Below are 15,844 nucleotides of genomic sequence, written 5' to 3' on the forward strand. Positions count from 1 at the left end.
AATGAGTTTTATGTCTCTTTATACAACATTTAGTCACATCATATTTGTATGAAATATATAATGCTAGTTTCATCAGTAACGTTTTTGATGGATTTCTTTTAGCACCTTATGAGAATTGCTTCTTTTGCGATTCAAATCTAGCAATAAGAAAGATGTAAGAAATTTAAAACAATGCAAGAAAAATTAAATAGAGAAATTGACTTATCTATCTATCTATCTATACTATTATTTATGAAGTGATTTTGCTGATTTGTCACATTCTCCTTGATTTTAGCTAATTTATTATTTGTCATATTTTTATTAGTTTTTTTGATTAAATCATCAATTTATTCATTTATATAATATTCTTTGATTTTAGCTAATTCTGTTTATTTGTCATATGCTTATTAGTTTTTAGATTAAATCACCAAATTATTAATTTAAATAATATAAATATTTCGAACTTCCTAATTAATTTATTAATTTAAATAATATAAATATTTCGAAATTTCTCATTGGATTTATGATTATAATTATTTTAACTTTCACAATATTCTTATTAGTTTTTAGCTTAAATCATTAATTTATTAATTTAAATAATATAGCTATTATTATTTATGAAGTGATTTTACTGATTTTTCACATTCTACTTGAGTTTAGCTAATTTTGCTTATTTGTCATATTATTATTAGTTTTTTATTAAATCATCAATTTATTAATTTAGATTTATTCTTTGAGTTTAGCTAATTTTGTTTATTTGTCATATTATTATTAGTTCTTTTATTAAATCATTAATTTTATTAATTTAAATAATATAACTATTTCAAATTTTCTAATTGGAATTATAATTATAATTATTTTAAACAAGTTAGGACCAATTCTTATTTTCATATGATGTAAGATGTTTTAAATTCTATAGTTTCATTTTTTTCATTCATTCCAAATTGTCTCGATTATTATAGTTTTTGACATCTATATTTTTGTACTTTTGATATTTTTTTTTAGTTGGAGTTCTATATTTTTCTTCTTTCTTTGAGTTTGAAAGATTAGGAACAAATCGATTTTGTTACATGGACTTTGTAATTATGAATTAGGTATTATGAATTACTTCGGTACACGTGTATGTTTTAATTATTACTGTTTGATCTATTAAAAAAATATATTTTAATATTAAGTTTAGAGAGTTGTCTAAGTAATCATGTTATGAACATGTGTTTAATGGTTTATTTTCTAAAACGGCTAAAATAGATATATTTTTAATGAATAATAAAATTTATCATTATATAATTAACCATAACTTAAATTTAATAATAAAACTATCGTTATCTATTTTTCTTTTATTAAAAGTAAACTTATTGAGATAAGTCAATGTATATATTTATCAAGTAAACCAATGAAATATTGTCATTATCTCAATTCATTTTTTAATCTTCTAAATTATCATTGAACTTTAGTTTTTATTTAATTTTTATTTATTTTGTTCTTACTTGGATTATGTGTGTTTTAGTTCTTTATTGTGTGAAATATTTGATATGTAATTATGTTCTTACGGTCTCATAGTTTTATAGATTTCATTTGTGTTAAGAAGACGTAGACCGAAATAAAAATCGAAAAAACTAAAATGATTAACAATACAAAGAATAAGTTATCATGATGTTTAAATTATAATATATATATATATTAACAATTATTAGTAAAACGATTATGTCCGCATGTGCGGGCAAAACACCTAGTTAAACTAAGAAAACATTAAAAATATATAAGATCTAACATAAAACAAGTTAAATAGACGAATTAATGATTCATACATTAATTAATGAATAATTACATATAAAATTATAAATATGAGTTAGATTGTAAGTGTAAAACTTTACAAAAAGTGTAAAAACAGATGAGTTAAAAACGTTCGGACTTTATGTCATTTAAGTCCCTACCCAAATTTGAAAATTTAAGTGACGTACGGTTGTGAGTGCGAAGTTTTTGTCCAGAGTTCGTTATCTTCTTTGGCCATAACGATTGACGATAAGATCTCACACATTCACACAATAGCTTCTTTTTGCTCTTCTTCTTTTTGTTTGCTAAACATTCATACACTATCCTGAATATATTTATATACAGTATTGTCTTACACAGCTAAATGTTTCCTCTTCAAGTTTTCTGGATGTTTAAATTGATGATGAAAAAAGTAATGCTCAGTCCGCTTTTATAAGATGGCGTTCTAAAGAATTTTTGTTTTGTTTTAAAGTAATTGACGTTTGAAACATCATAACAGACTTTTCAAGGTCCAGAAACTAAAATTCAATTTTCTTTTACTTGAAAATTGAATTTCTCTCAACAATTAATCTATATCCAGACTTTATCCTTCTTAAAAAGTTTTGAAGACAATGGTATACAATGCGAGTATAACATTTTGGTGAACAGAGAAGGAATCAATAAACCACATAATTTTTAAATGTCCACCAACGATTTAAATACGAATTCTGTCAAAATTTCATTGAATTTTGGTGTTCTTACATCTTTCATATTTTTGAATAAGGATTTTTTTTTGTTCTGGAGACTTCCACAAAGTTATAATTTCAGCTGTCGTATATTTGGAAAATCGGATAAATTTCTAAAAACAAAACTAGAAATTCACAAGAAATTTTGTGTGTATCATATAGAGGGTTCTACCGAAATATTTTACTGTTACAAGTTGATTATGTACCACTAGTTTGACTTTTTGAATTGGGGTCTCTTGTTAAATATATTAGATATTTTTAGCAAAAAAAGGCAGACGGTATTTTCCATTTTCAATGTTATATACTTTTGTATCATGCAATTTCTTTCTGTTATTAGTTAAATAATTAATAGTTTTTTTAGAAAATAAAAGAAGATAAATGTAAGCACAATCTTAAAGCGGAAACTAATAGAAGAATGAGGGAGTGCAAGCTAGGAATGTGTTTTTGGTGATATTCAAGTTTTTTATATATTCACGTTGATAGACCAGAGTTATGAATTATTTTTACTTCAATATTATGAATAATAAATGGTAATTATAGACACCATAAATGAAAAGACACATAAATGAAAAAAAAATAGTTCGCCCACGTGTTGGGTATAAAGTTTGAGTTTAAGTTTGGAATATTTTGATTTATAAAAAAATAAACAGATAACTAAATAATGAATGACGAACAATATTCATAAGGAATGTCATAGGTGCCTATAATTCTTATTTTCTATAAATGTCTTATTATTTTTTAAATGTAAATGTCTTTTAATTTGATACTTATGTCTTTGACTTTTAAACCAACATCAGAATCTTGAAATGGATCTACAACAAATATTACTGATATAACTTATAAATTTACTGGAAAACTAATGGGTAATTGGGTAGGTGAATAGATGGGAAGAAAGGTAGATGAGACATCTCATCACATAATTTCTGGTAGTTCAGAAGATCGAGGAACCACAAATTCATTCGGATAACGAAAGAGAAAAAAACGTGCATAGTGATTAATTCACAGGACCACAAAAACCATAACATAACATCACATCCCCACAAGCCACACCAAATTGGTACAATCAATCACTCTTGAATTAACCTTGGGAACAAACCATAGCCTTATAAATTTTTATTTATTTTGTGAGTGAGTAATGATTAAAAAGGATAAAACTTCATTTCTGGCTTATGAGTGGTTAGCGTTATAATTCGATTTGAAGCATATTGGTTTTATATATTTCTAGATAATTTCTGATAACTTTATTTCAAAAACAACAGTGAAGTGTATTCATATATCAATACTAAAACTGGTTTAAATGTTTTTTGTTCAAAACTTGTTACTTAAAAGACATGTAAAAACTTTAGTTGGTTTAACTAAATATGAGATTACACATACGTTTTGCCTAGGTGTGGATTCATGTATGTGAGTCTAAGTTCAACCAACCATCTTTCTGTATTAATTTTTTATTTGGTAGTTTATTATTATACAAGTTTAGACTTGACCAAAAAAGAAAAATATTTTCCTTACTAATGAAAAACTAAACATTATAAATCAATGTTTTCTGTAATTAAGTAATCGATTATAGTGATCAATCATGTAACCTTCATTTTTTGGAATAATAACAACTTCAATAAGATTAAAACTTGAAAGTATATGGACTAGGACTATGTCTCAAGTGTTATATGGACCCTGAGCAAAAAAAAAAATTTCTCATACAAAATTTTTTTTAAAAATATTGGACCCTAAATCTAGACCAGAAAAAATCAAAAATTATAATGGACCCTGTACCAGTGCTTCCCCAGCACATGCCTAGAGCCGGGCCTTGATGAAATGGAGATAAAAACTTTATCTCTCTCATTTTTTCACAACAATAACCTTTTCACTTCATATTGTCCTGCTTTCATCTTTTAATTTCGAATCTAAGAAGACAGCACACCTATTAGATTCATTAATTTATAGTTTCAAATGCTACAAAATAGTCGATTGTGCGGTTGTACCATAAATTTCATATTTTTTTGCCAACCGTTAAAACCTCCAACTATACTACAAATAATTAAAGAAGTCCATTAAAGAAATGAAGAAAAAGTGTTTCATCTCTAGATAGCATATTATGAAAACTATGATTCATCACGATTTAACACTTAGGTGAATTGACTTTCATGCATTGGCGTAAAATATTTCATTTTCATTTGTATTTACTATTAGAAATAAATCTTACCACCACTTTTTATTTTTATCTAACTGTTATAATTAGAAAAATAAGTCCCTACAATGCATTCACATCCCCTTTTTTATTTGCTCTTTTTAGTTTACTTTAAGAGAAATCTTCTTCTTATTTTGCCTAAGTGAGTCATTGACATGTCATGCTCATTATCATCAAAACATATGTACAAGAATGAAGCATTTATATATCATGGGTTTGCACTATCTTTATCCGTTTATCTCTCTCAGCCGGCCTCGTTGGATTATGTGACTATGCAACTTGATTAACCTATTTTCTTCTCAAGAGAGTCATGTGTTTCTTTCTGCTAAAAGTATCATTCAATTTTTAATTACTTTTCATTAATCTAAAAAAAAAATTACATGTAAACATTGTTTCCTAACATCCCACAGGATTACAGTATTGAAAGCCTCATATCAACACGATCTGCATAGTCATAAAAACAGAAGAAATCAACTACTAAACAACTGTAACTATGTAGAGAGAAAAAAAGAAAGGTCAGTTTTGTTGGCCGGTTCCTTTGAGCTCGCGATTGAGAATCAAGCTTGTCCCTATAAGAGTAAGTTGAACATCAACTTGGAGTATCCAATATCTAACTCCAGCCGGTAAAGAAATCAACTACTAAACAACTGTAATCATGTAGAGATTCCAATGCATGACTTCTCATCGTCGTGTTTTAAAAATTTGATTCAAGTGGTTGATGAAACTATACATCTTTGATATGTCTGGTGGGAAACAAGCAATGATAAGAGATGTATTCCATGGGTTGCTTGGGATAAATTAAAATTTCGGAAAAAAGATGGCGGACTTGGCAATTTCGAGATTGAAAAAGTTCAGTAATGCCTTATTGGATGTTCTAATACGCTGTTAGTTTGCATGTTTAATTTAAAACAAAATACTACAAGGATGGCTTTGTAAACAATCATATGAATGGTCATCGATATTTACGCTTAACACCATTCAGTAGGGTTTTCTATTCAATGTTGTAGTCTTGTAGATGGGAAATGGATTCATATTTTCTGATAATTGGATCCCTACTAACCCTTCAAGACCGGCGTGTAATAATTAATGGTCATGATGAATCACTCAAACTCTCTAATGATAAATACTGTTAACAATATTTTTTGGAACTAATGATCTATCTTTGTAGCTTACGGAGACGGCAGAGTATTTGGTGAAACAAATTTACTTGAGAAAATGTTGTGGTCCAGAACAACCTAGTTGGTCATATACTAGATATGGATTCATCTGTTTATTTTGTTACTCCACCAAGAGGCAATCCTATTCTAAAATAAGGGTATGTAAGCTAAACTTAAAACACTTTCTTTGGAGGATTATATCCGGAGCTTTTCTATGAGACTTGACTCCCAAGGTGTTCATATGGATACTACTTGCCAACAATGTTATTTTTCGGCAGAAACAATGATATCCGTTTTTGGTTATCCAAGTCCTAGTTTGGTGGCAGACTTGCAGTTCGTCGCCTTCGTAACGCACTAATGCGTACTCTTGCTCATAGAGGACCACCGAACTTATGTTTTTATTATGTATGTTGTTATCCTCCACTTTGATTAACCCAAACTTTATATAAAGATTATGTATCTTCACAATTAAATTCAATATAAACTATAAAATAACATTGAGTTGGAAAAATAAATTAGGTTTGTTTGTGAATAAATCTCTCTGTTTACCAAGATCAGAGTCTCTACTACTAATCAATAACAAGTCGGTCAACTTGGTTTATTCCGGTTTGTGACGGTTCGTTCCGGCTTAACCAGAAGTGATGTTCGGACATATTTTGTTACACCGGTTAAGACATCTTCTCTTTTCATTAGAAACCTCTCTGAATCTGTCTGAATCTGTGCTTTCTTTGCCCTCCCGGAAGTGCCTATGGTCGTCTCAACGTCGTTACCTTACTGATGGAAGCGGAGCCAACGATCTTCAACTATGTGTTCAATCGAGCCAAATACGCGCGATGATGAGCCTCTTGTGTGCTAATCTTAATCAGTTTTCCTCATTTTTATTTTGTTTAACAGAGTTCATATCTCAATTGTGTTACGCCAAGAGACATTTAGATAGAGCTCAACGCAGTTGCATAATCTGAGAAAGGGTCTAGATTTTAGATATGTTGAACCTTTGGAACTATAGTCTTACACAATTTTCTTCTTTGGCAACCCACATGTCTCTAAATTGTGGGCCTAAACAATTATGAAAGTTCTCAACTTTGGGAAAAAGTGTTTGTGCATTTGTGGTGCTCACTTCAGCTTTTTCTCAAACTGTGTGACAGCATACTGATGTGAGCTGTTATCTTGTCTTTTGATAAAGATTGTGATGTAGTGGAATATTCAAAAGATTAATCAGTTTAGACTTCCTAGGTTCTGTTATGTCTTATTGGTGTTGAAGGTCTCAATTAATTCTTATCAGGAACTAACTTAAGATAAGAAAGTGGTTTCTTTTTTTCTTTTTACATCATAGCCTCATTGGTTTTCTCACTTGGGACCTTTCTCCAACCTTTTTAGTTTTGGCAGTATGTTATTGTTCATGACAATCACTTGCAACAACTAGAATCAATTGGAATTTTAACTAAATATCGGCATCGTTTAGATCATATGACCACTTGTATGGATGTTTGGTTGATTGTTACTATTTTTTTTGTGTCATCATCATATGCTTGAGACTTGAGAGAGGAAAGAGAGAGGTTGAGGCAGCATCATCACAAGTTCTGAAAAGGACAAAACTTTTTCTGATCCAACTCACGTTGCCCCTCCACAAGGTCCAAAACAGTTTACTTGGGAAACCAAAACTTGAACGAATTGCAAAAAAACTAATTTTATATAAGCATAAGACCAAAGGCACTTCTTCTCTTGTGTCTCCTTGCTTTGTATTTGAGTTTTGAGAGAGAGAGAGAAAAAAACATGTCTGCTTGTTTGTGTCTACTGTTCCTGTTCTTCACTGTTTTTGCAGAAGCAACGTATCCTCCAGGAGGTTTCCACCATCTTTCTTCTCTAAGACAAAACAAGAAGACCTCCAAGTCAAAATCAGAGTTGCCTTTTGAGACTCGTTACTTCCCTCAGAATCTTGACCACTTCAGTTTCAGACCAGAGAGCTACAAAGTCTTTCAACAGAAGTACCTCATCAACCGTCGTTTCTGGCGCAAAGGTGGCCCTATCTTTGTCTACACCGGAAATGAAGGAGACATCGACTGGTTTGCTTCCAACAGTGGTTTCATGTCAGATATTGCACCCAAGTTCAAGGCTCTTCTTGTCTTCATTGAGGTACAGATAATCTCATCTCTTGATTAAAGAATGAGACTCAAAACATTTATAATAGTGTTTTTTTCTGTTGGTTGCATAACATTTGCAGCACCGGTTCTATGGAGAGTCAACGCCATTTGGTAAGAAGTCGCATAAGACGGCTGAGACATTAGGTTACCTGAACTCTCAGCAGGCACTGGCTGATTATGCAATCCTGATAAGAAGCTTGAAGCAGAATCTATCATCCGAGGCATCACCTGTGGTTGTCTTTGGTGGTTCTTATGGTGGAAGTAAGCTCGCTCATAACACCTCTCGCAATGGAATGATAACTTCTAATTATTTAATAAAACTATGTTCTGTTGTATGTTGTGCCTTGAGACAGTGCTTGCAGCGTGGTTCAGGCTCAAGTATCCCCACATAGCAATCGGAGCATTAGCATCCTCTGCTCCAATTCTTCATTTCGACAACACTGTGCCATTGACGAGCTTCTATGATGCCATTTCTCAGGATTTCAAGGTGCTGTATGCTCTGTTTCCGGAAAATATCAAATGATGTTACAACGAACTTATTATGAACCTATTTGACAAACAGGACGCGAGCGTTAACTGTTTCGAAGTTATCAAGAGAAGCTGGGAAGAGCTAGATGCAGTTTCCAACATGAAACATGGTTTACCAGAACTCAGCAAAAAGTTCAGAACTTGCAAGTAAGCTTATTGATGATATACATTCTTTTTTTTTTCTCTAAAACTCTAATAAAAGGCTTTACTTGTAATTAATTACAGAGGCCTACGTTCACAATATTCAGCAAGAGATTGGTTAATGGGAGCGTTTGTTTATACAGCCATGGTTAATTATGCGACCGCAGCTAATTTCATGGCTCCACTGCCTGGTTATCCCGTTGAGCAGGTGAGAAAATTTATCATTTTAATGCCAAAATTGTCTCATCAAGTAATCTCTTAACCAGTTTAGCTTTGCAATCAGATGTGTAAGATCATCGACGGGTTCCCTAGGGGATCAAGTAATCTCGACCGTGCCTTTGCTGCTGCAAGCTTATACTACAACTATTCGGGTTCACAAAAATGCTTTGAGCTTGAACAACCTACTGATGATCATGGTCTCGACGGTTGGGGATGGCAGGTAAATATGATTGAATATTAGTTTTAAGACTATTCCTCCAGTGGATTTGCAGTATGCATAACCACAAAAGATGAATATGTTATGAAACTATAAATGACACTGAGTGGAAACAGGCGTGTACGGAGATGGTGATGCCAATGAGCTGCTCGAACGAGAGCATGTTCCCACCGTACGAAAATGACTATGGGGCATTCGAAGAACAGTGCATGAGTAGATACGGAGTCAAGCCTCGGCCACATTGGATCACCACAGAGTTTGGCGGGAAGGTTAGTAGTTTTCTACTGTGTCTTCTCTCATTTCTTCTCGTCCATTGGATCATTTTTTTTCAATAAAATGAGGTTCTCGGTTATGTGTGTTTGTAGAGAATAGAGACAGTGTTGAAGAGGTTTGGAAGCAACATCATATTCTCCAATGGAATGCAGGATCCTTGGAGCCGCGGAGGGTAAGTAGTGCTTCATGATGTTACAAACTTTTATTGGATTTGGATCTTTAACATATTGATTTTCAGGGTACTGAAGAACATTTCGAGCAGCATTATCGCACTTGTGACCAAGAAAGGTAACCTTCTTCTGGTTAAATGGTGGTGTTGAGGAAAATTGAAACTCTTAACATTTGTTTTGCATGAAACAGGTGCGCACCATGCGGATCTCAGGGCAGCTACGAAAGGCGACCCGGAGTGGCTGAAAGAGCAGAGGAGGCAAGAGGTGGCCATCATAGAGAAATGGATCAGCGAGTATTACAGAGATTTGAAAGAAGACCAATAGAGAGCCAAAAGTTCACTGCACAAGATTATTAGCAACAAAGACTGTGCTATAGTGTCATGTAGTTTGAGATTCAGTTTCAGAGTAATAAATCAAAACCTGATATTTATGAAACTACACAATTGTAAAGTTATCAGTGAAAACTGAGAGAAATTTCATTACTTGGAACCACAAAGAAATACAAGACCGGGTTGGTTTACTACTTTTTCTTTTTATCAAAAACAAAAAATAGTAAGCATCGCTAAAATATTCAAGACCGGTTTGGTTTAAGTGGAAAGATATAACCGTTGGGAAACAGACGACCAGTTTCAATTTTGAAATAATCGAAACAGTTTTTTAAAATATAACCGCTAGAAAACGCGTCTTCAGTAAACGCATAACCGTTACGAATCGTGTGCGTGTCAATTTATTTCCACATTATTCTCAATTCCTCTTCCTGGGAAAGGATTCTCTCGATCGACTCTGAGAAGATTTTCAAAACCAGAAAATCCGATTGCAATCTTAGATTAGTAAGTGTTTTGCTCTCTTGTAAATCATGAATTTGTTTGCGGATTTCTAAGTTTCGAGTACTCTTTGATCGCGATTTTGTTTCTGGGTCTCCAATTTTCTGAATTATTCAATCTTTTTTCTTGAAGAGATGTTGATTAGATTGATTTGGTTTTCTTTTGAAGGTTTGATTCCGCCTGAAACCCGATGTGATTGTTTGGGTCATCGTCGAGGTACGTCTCTCTGTATATGTTAATTAGGGTTTTGTAAGGTTCGTGTTTTTTAATTTGCTAATTTGTTCAAAGTAAACTTTTACAAGTGTTCTTTTGTTTAGGGTTCTTTTCCCGTTTTTTTTGTTTCGAAATTTTAGTCATCTTTGGACTCGTTGTTGCTAGAGATTTGCGATTAGTTTAGAAAACCATCTTATGTGCCGCACTTCATGCATACACTGTTTCTCTTGTCTGTAAAATGATCTGAATCTTCACTACATGCATAGATTCTTGTGTTTAACTCATAGATTCATTTGCCTTTTTTACAAAAAAAAAAAAAAAACTCATAGATTCAGGAATCCCGAATGGTATAGGAGTGTCTACAATCTGTCAAATTCACTCTATTGTATAAATCTCACACAAGTCAGCGTGGTTTAGTACCTGATGAACATGGTTTTTGTTTGAACAGACGAGATAGTATCGCTTGGAGGAGGAAACTCACCGGCCTGCCTTTTTTTCTGCCAGAGTTGCTGTTTTACATACCTGGAAGCTTACTCTCTGCATGAAACCATCGTTGCCAAGGTAATTTCTCTGTCTATGAACTTAAAATGAAAGTTTAAAGTTCTGTCTTTTGCGGATGGAATTCAAACGAGGACAAAGTCAAACCCGTTAGATCAGCTGTAATCGATGTCATAGCATTTTGAAATCCAAAAACGATCATTGGCAAGCACTAAGCTTAATAGTGTTCTGTCAGGTTTTTATTTGGGTAAACATTGTCCCGTAAGGAATCTGTTGGTTGGTAGTGCATGTCTAAGGAGGTATGTTATGGGGATGGAAAATAAGACTTGGAATCTATTGGTTGGTAGTGCATGGCTTAAAAGTCTTAAGACAAAGACTATATGGGGATGAGGAAAATAATGACCCACGGCTTAGAGAAAAGTCATTAGATGATGAAACAACGACTAATGGCTTAAATAAGACGCTTTGGATGGGAAAGATCTTTGCCTCTAAACCACAAGGCTTGAAAGTATAAAAGACAATGAGTTGGATGGGTTGGTAGTGCATGGCTTAAAAGTCTTAAGACAGAGACTCTATGGGGATGAGAAAAAAAGACCTACGGCTTAGAAAAAGTTATTAGATGATGAAACAACGACTAATGGCTTAAATAAGACTCGTTGGATGGGAAAGAAACGACCAACATGTCTTAAGACAAAACCCACAAGGCTTGCGAGTATAGAGACTATGAGTTGGATGGGTTAGTGCATGGCTTAAACGTCTTAAGACAAAGACTATATGGGAGTGAGGAAAAAAAAGACCCACAGCTTAGAAAAAATCATTAGATGATGAAACAACGACTAATGACTTAGGTAAGACTTGTTGGATTGGATAAAACGACCAGCATGTCTTAAGACAAAAACTCTGAACCACAAGGCTTAAAGAACTCAATCTTTGCCTCTAAACCACAAAGGCTTATAAGTACAAAAAGACTATGAGTTGGATGGGGTTGATAGTGCATGACTTAAAAGTCTTAAGACAAAGACTATACTGGGGATGAAGAAAAAATAGACCCACGGCTTAGAAAGAATCATTAGATTATGAAACAATGACTAATGGCTTAAACAAGACTCGTTGGATGGGAAAGAAACGACCAACATGTCTTAAAGAACCACACGGCTTAAAGAACTCTATGGGGATGAGGAGAGTATAAAGACTATGTCTTTGCCTCTAAACCACAAGGCTTAAAGAACTCTGTCTTTGCCTCTAAATCCAAAAGGCTTGAAAGTATAAAGACTATGGGTTGAATGGGTTGGTAGTGCATGACTTGAGACAAAAACTCTATGCGGATGAGGAAAAAAGAGACCCACGGCTTAGAAAAAGTCATTAGATGATGGTTTAAATAAGTCTCGTTGGATGGAAAAGAAACAACCAAATATCTTAAGACAAAGTCTCTAAACCACAAGGCTTAAAGAACTATGTCTTTGCCTCTAAACCCACAAGGCTTGAGAGTATTAAAGACTATGAGTTGGATGGGTTGGTAGTGCATGTCTTTCCTAGAGAAAGATTCTATGAGTTGAATGGATTGGTAGTGCATGACTTGAGACAAAGACTCTATGGGGATGAGGAAAAAAGAGACCCACGACTTAGAAAAGTCATTAGGTGATGGTTTAAATAAGACTCGCTGGATGGGAAAGAAACAACCAAATGTCTTAAGACAAAGTCTCTAAACCACAAGGCTTTAAAGAACTATGTCTTTGCCTCTAAACCCAAGGCTTGAGAGTATAAAAGACTATGAGTTGGATGGGTTGGTAGTGCATGTTTTTCCTAGAGAAAGATTCTATGGGGATGAGAAAAAAAAATGACCCACGGCTTAAAATCAGTCTTTAGATGAAAAACGACTAATGACTTAAATAAGACTCGTTGGATTGGATAAACGACCAACATTGTCTTAAGACAAAGAGTCTGAAACACAAGGCTTAAAGAACTATGTCTTTGCCTCTAAACCACAAAGGCTTTAAAGTATAAAATGACTTAAAAGTCTTTAGACAAAGACTCTATAGGGATGAGAGAAAAGTTGACCCACGGCTTAGAAAAAGTCTTTAGACGAAAAATGACTAATGGCTTAAATAAGACTCGTTGGATTGGATAAAACGACCAACATGTCTTAAGACAAAGAGTCTGAACCACAAGGCTTAAAGAACTATGCCTCTAAGCCACAAAGACTTTAAAAGACTATTAGTTGGATGGGGTTGGTTTCCGATTTGTTGGATGAAAAGAAAAACGACCAACAGCTGAAATAAGCTAAAGACAAAGTCTGGAACAAAAGTATTTTACACAAAGACAATGGTTGGTTTACGTTTTGTTGGATGGAAAAAAAAAACGACCAACCGCTTAAGACAAAGAATGAAAAAGTTCTTAAGAGAAAGATCATGTCCGAAATCAGTCTTAAGACATAGGCTAATACGAAAACAACTCACAGATTTGGAAAGTCACACAGCGACAAAGACTACCAACGGCTTAAAATGTCTTAAGACAAAGATACTTAACAATAACAAGGATCAAGAGATTCTTAAATAAGGCTTGTTGGAAGGGGGAAAAAAGCAACCAACGGCTTAACGATGTCTTAAGACAGTCTTCAAAAAGTCCTTAGATGGATAAAAATTATTATCGGCTTAAATTAGATTTGGTGGATCGGCAAATAACGACCAACAGCTTAAAAGATGTCGTGACACGAAAAGGATCTGAACTGAGAATTATCTCCGCGATAAACACAAAGATGTCTTAAGATAAATACTCTTGAAGATGTCTTGAGATAAATACTCTGAACTTTGAACTTTGAACTATGATTCTGATTTTTTTGTTTCAGGTATGTGTTTCAGAAGGTGTTCAAAGCCAAACTGTTAGAGATTTTGAGGAGATTTCAAGTGTAGCGAACTTTTGTGACAGGTATGTGCATTTCAAACTTGCTTGTAGTTAGTTTCTGACATTCACAAGCATGAGAAACATTGTGAAATCAAGATTAATTTCATTTCCACTAGACACACGATTGAATAAGCATCCAAAATATTAACATATTTATGTGTTAGCCTTCATACTTGTGTGGGAGCTTGAAGTATATATGCCAATATTAATTTTCTCAGGTATGTGCTTCTCTTATGGATGCCCAAGAAAAGATTTTCCTAACGTTTATAATTCATTGGTGAAGTATGGATTTATCACCTTCTTTATATTGTATAATTTTTCATTTGAATCAATGTTGCTCATATAAAAGCCTTTTAATGTTTCAGAGTAACAACATCTCTGTTTCGTGAAGAAAACACTGGTCACTTGAAAGCCTGCAGGTTAGTGGTTTCCTTTCATGTCTCTGTTTTGATTCTCCAAGTTCCAAGTCTGATTTTGGTGTTTACGTACTCATTTACTTTTATCTTGTAGGTCTATTTGCTTCTGCATCAACCGATTTCAAATCGTGTGGTGTATCTCAAACATTCATACATGGGTTCTGCGCAATCACTTAAAAATATAAACCATACATAAATACATACATGCATTCATATGTATGTACTTATATACTGTATACATGCATAATTGCTTACATACATCATTGTTTACTTGCTTTCTTGATTTTTTTGTTTGATTATTCTGCTAACTTACTTGCTTCCTTGTTGATTTGTTTTCTTGAACTGAGAACAAGTCTAATTTATACTTCCTCCCTTGCTTGCTTTCTTGATGTCTTGCTTCTTTATTGACATCCCTGATTCATTGTTTCACTTCTTTACTTGCTTTATTGATTTGTTGTATATTTGGTTCTTGTGTGCTTCCTTCCTTCCTTCTTTGTGTGTTTTCGCTTGCTTGCTTCCTTATGTTTTGTTTTTGTTCTTCTTTGGATGTGTTTTTGCATACTTGGTTCTTTATATTATTTTGCGATTCCTTACTAGCTTCTTCTTTTCTTGTGATCTGATAATATCCACAACGTTTTCATCTTTGATCTTGTGTCTGTCGTTCTGTAGAAACTTATTGCTAATATCCATTTATAAACAGTTGATTTTACTTTTGATATTGGTACATTTATATTTTGTACTTATGGTGTCAGCAATAAATATCGTTTAGAAAATAGTTATTATCTATTTTTGTACATAATAACATCTCTCATTTATAAAATAGATATATCTTGGAGTTTATATAAATATTTATCTTTTGACTACACATACCTATTATCTATGTTTTGGTGCTTGTGTTCATTTATGAAATGGATATATATTGGAGTCTCTTATAGATATTTACTTTGGTTGCAAGTATGACTTATGTATATTTTGGTAGAATTTTCTTTGAATCTTGTATGTAATTGTTTTGCGTGGTGCTCTAAATCCTTGGTGATTATTCCAAAATTTTACAATGACATCTCACAATCTATTTGGTTGTTAGTTGAGTAATTTTAGAATTATGCATCATGATTCTTATATTTATGATTATTATGTAATTTTTTTTTCTTTAAAATGCGTATCAGTTGACTTGACTTTTATACTATGATGCTTGGAAATATTTCAGTTATGTTATTAAATTAATGTCTCACACTTTGTCTAATTGTCTTAACATAGTTGAATGGAACTTGATTTCTTTGTCAATACAGAGTTCATGGTCTCTTTGTTTTCTTTTCCTGCTTGAATCTTTTTTTTTTGGAAGTAACTATTGGTTGTTGTTTGCTTAAAATGGATAATTTAATTTCAGTGTTGATAAACAATGATTTATACATTTGTTTGGCTTCTTGTTAGATTATAAGTTTTTTTTCATGTAAACACATTAATTGTTTGCTTATCTGACCATC

The 15,844-nt window shown here is 32.9% G+C and overlaps 1 protein-coding gene and 1 long non-coding RNA gene across 2 annotated transcripts; both read left to right on the forward strand.

The window, feature by feature from the left end:
• Positions 1 to 6,533: 6,533 nt before the first annotated feature.
• Positions 6,534 to 10,033, forward strand: LOC108855851 (uncharacterized). The gene is made up of 10 exons (XM_018629765.2): positions 6,534 to 7,952; positions 8,041 to 8,221; positions 8,314 to 8,447; positions 8,523 to 8,635; positions 8,714 to 8,837; positions 8,913 to 9,068; positions 9,182 to 9,334; positions 9,431 to 9,510; positions 9,577 to 9,626; positions 9,699 to 10,033. The coding sequence occupies exons 1-10, from the start codon at positions 7,593 to 7,595 to the stop codon at positions 9,830 to 9,832; spliced, it is 1,485 nt and encodes a 494-aa protein (XP_018485267.1). The 5' UTR covers positions 6,534 to 7,592; the 3' UTR covers positions 9,833 to 10,033.
• A 178-nt stretch (positions 10,034 to 10,211) lies between these two features.
• LOC108853312 (uncharacterized) lies at positions 10,212 to 13,882 on the forward strand. The gene is made up of 3 exons (XR_001949712.2): positions 10,212 to 10,338; positions 10,501 to 10,548; positions 10,994 to 13,882. It is a non-coding gene; the product is annotated as an uncharacterized LOC108853312 (long non-coding RNA).
• The last annotated feature ends 1,962 nt before the right edge of the window (positions 13,883 to 15,844 follow it).

This window comes from Raphanus sativus, chromosome 4 (assembly GCF_000801105.2).
Source record: "Raphanus sativus cultivar WK10039 chromosome 4, ASM80110v3, whole genome shotgun sequence".
NCBI classification, from domain to species: Eukaryota; Viridiplantae; Streptophyta; class Magnoliopsida; order Brassicales; family Brassicaceae; genus Raphanus; species Raphanus sativus.

Coding starts and splice junctions, on each gene's coding strand:
- LOC108855851 (XM_018629765.2), top strand. CDS start 7,593: ATGTCTGCTTGTTTGTGTCTACTGTTCCTGTTCTTCACTGTTTTTGCA. Junction 8,222..8,313: donor TGGTGGTTCTTATGGTGGAA/GTAAGCTCGCTC, acceptor GCCTTGAGACAG/TGCTTGCAGCGTGGTTCAGG. Junction 9,069..9,181: donor TCGACGGTTGGGGATGGCAG/GTAAATATGATT, acceptor GAGTGGAAACAG/GCGTGTACGGAGATGGTGAT.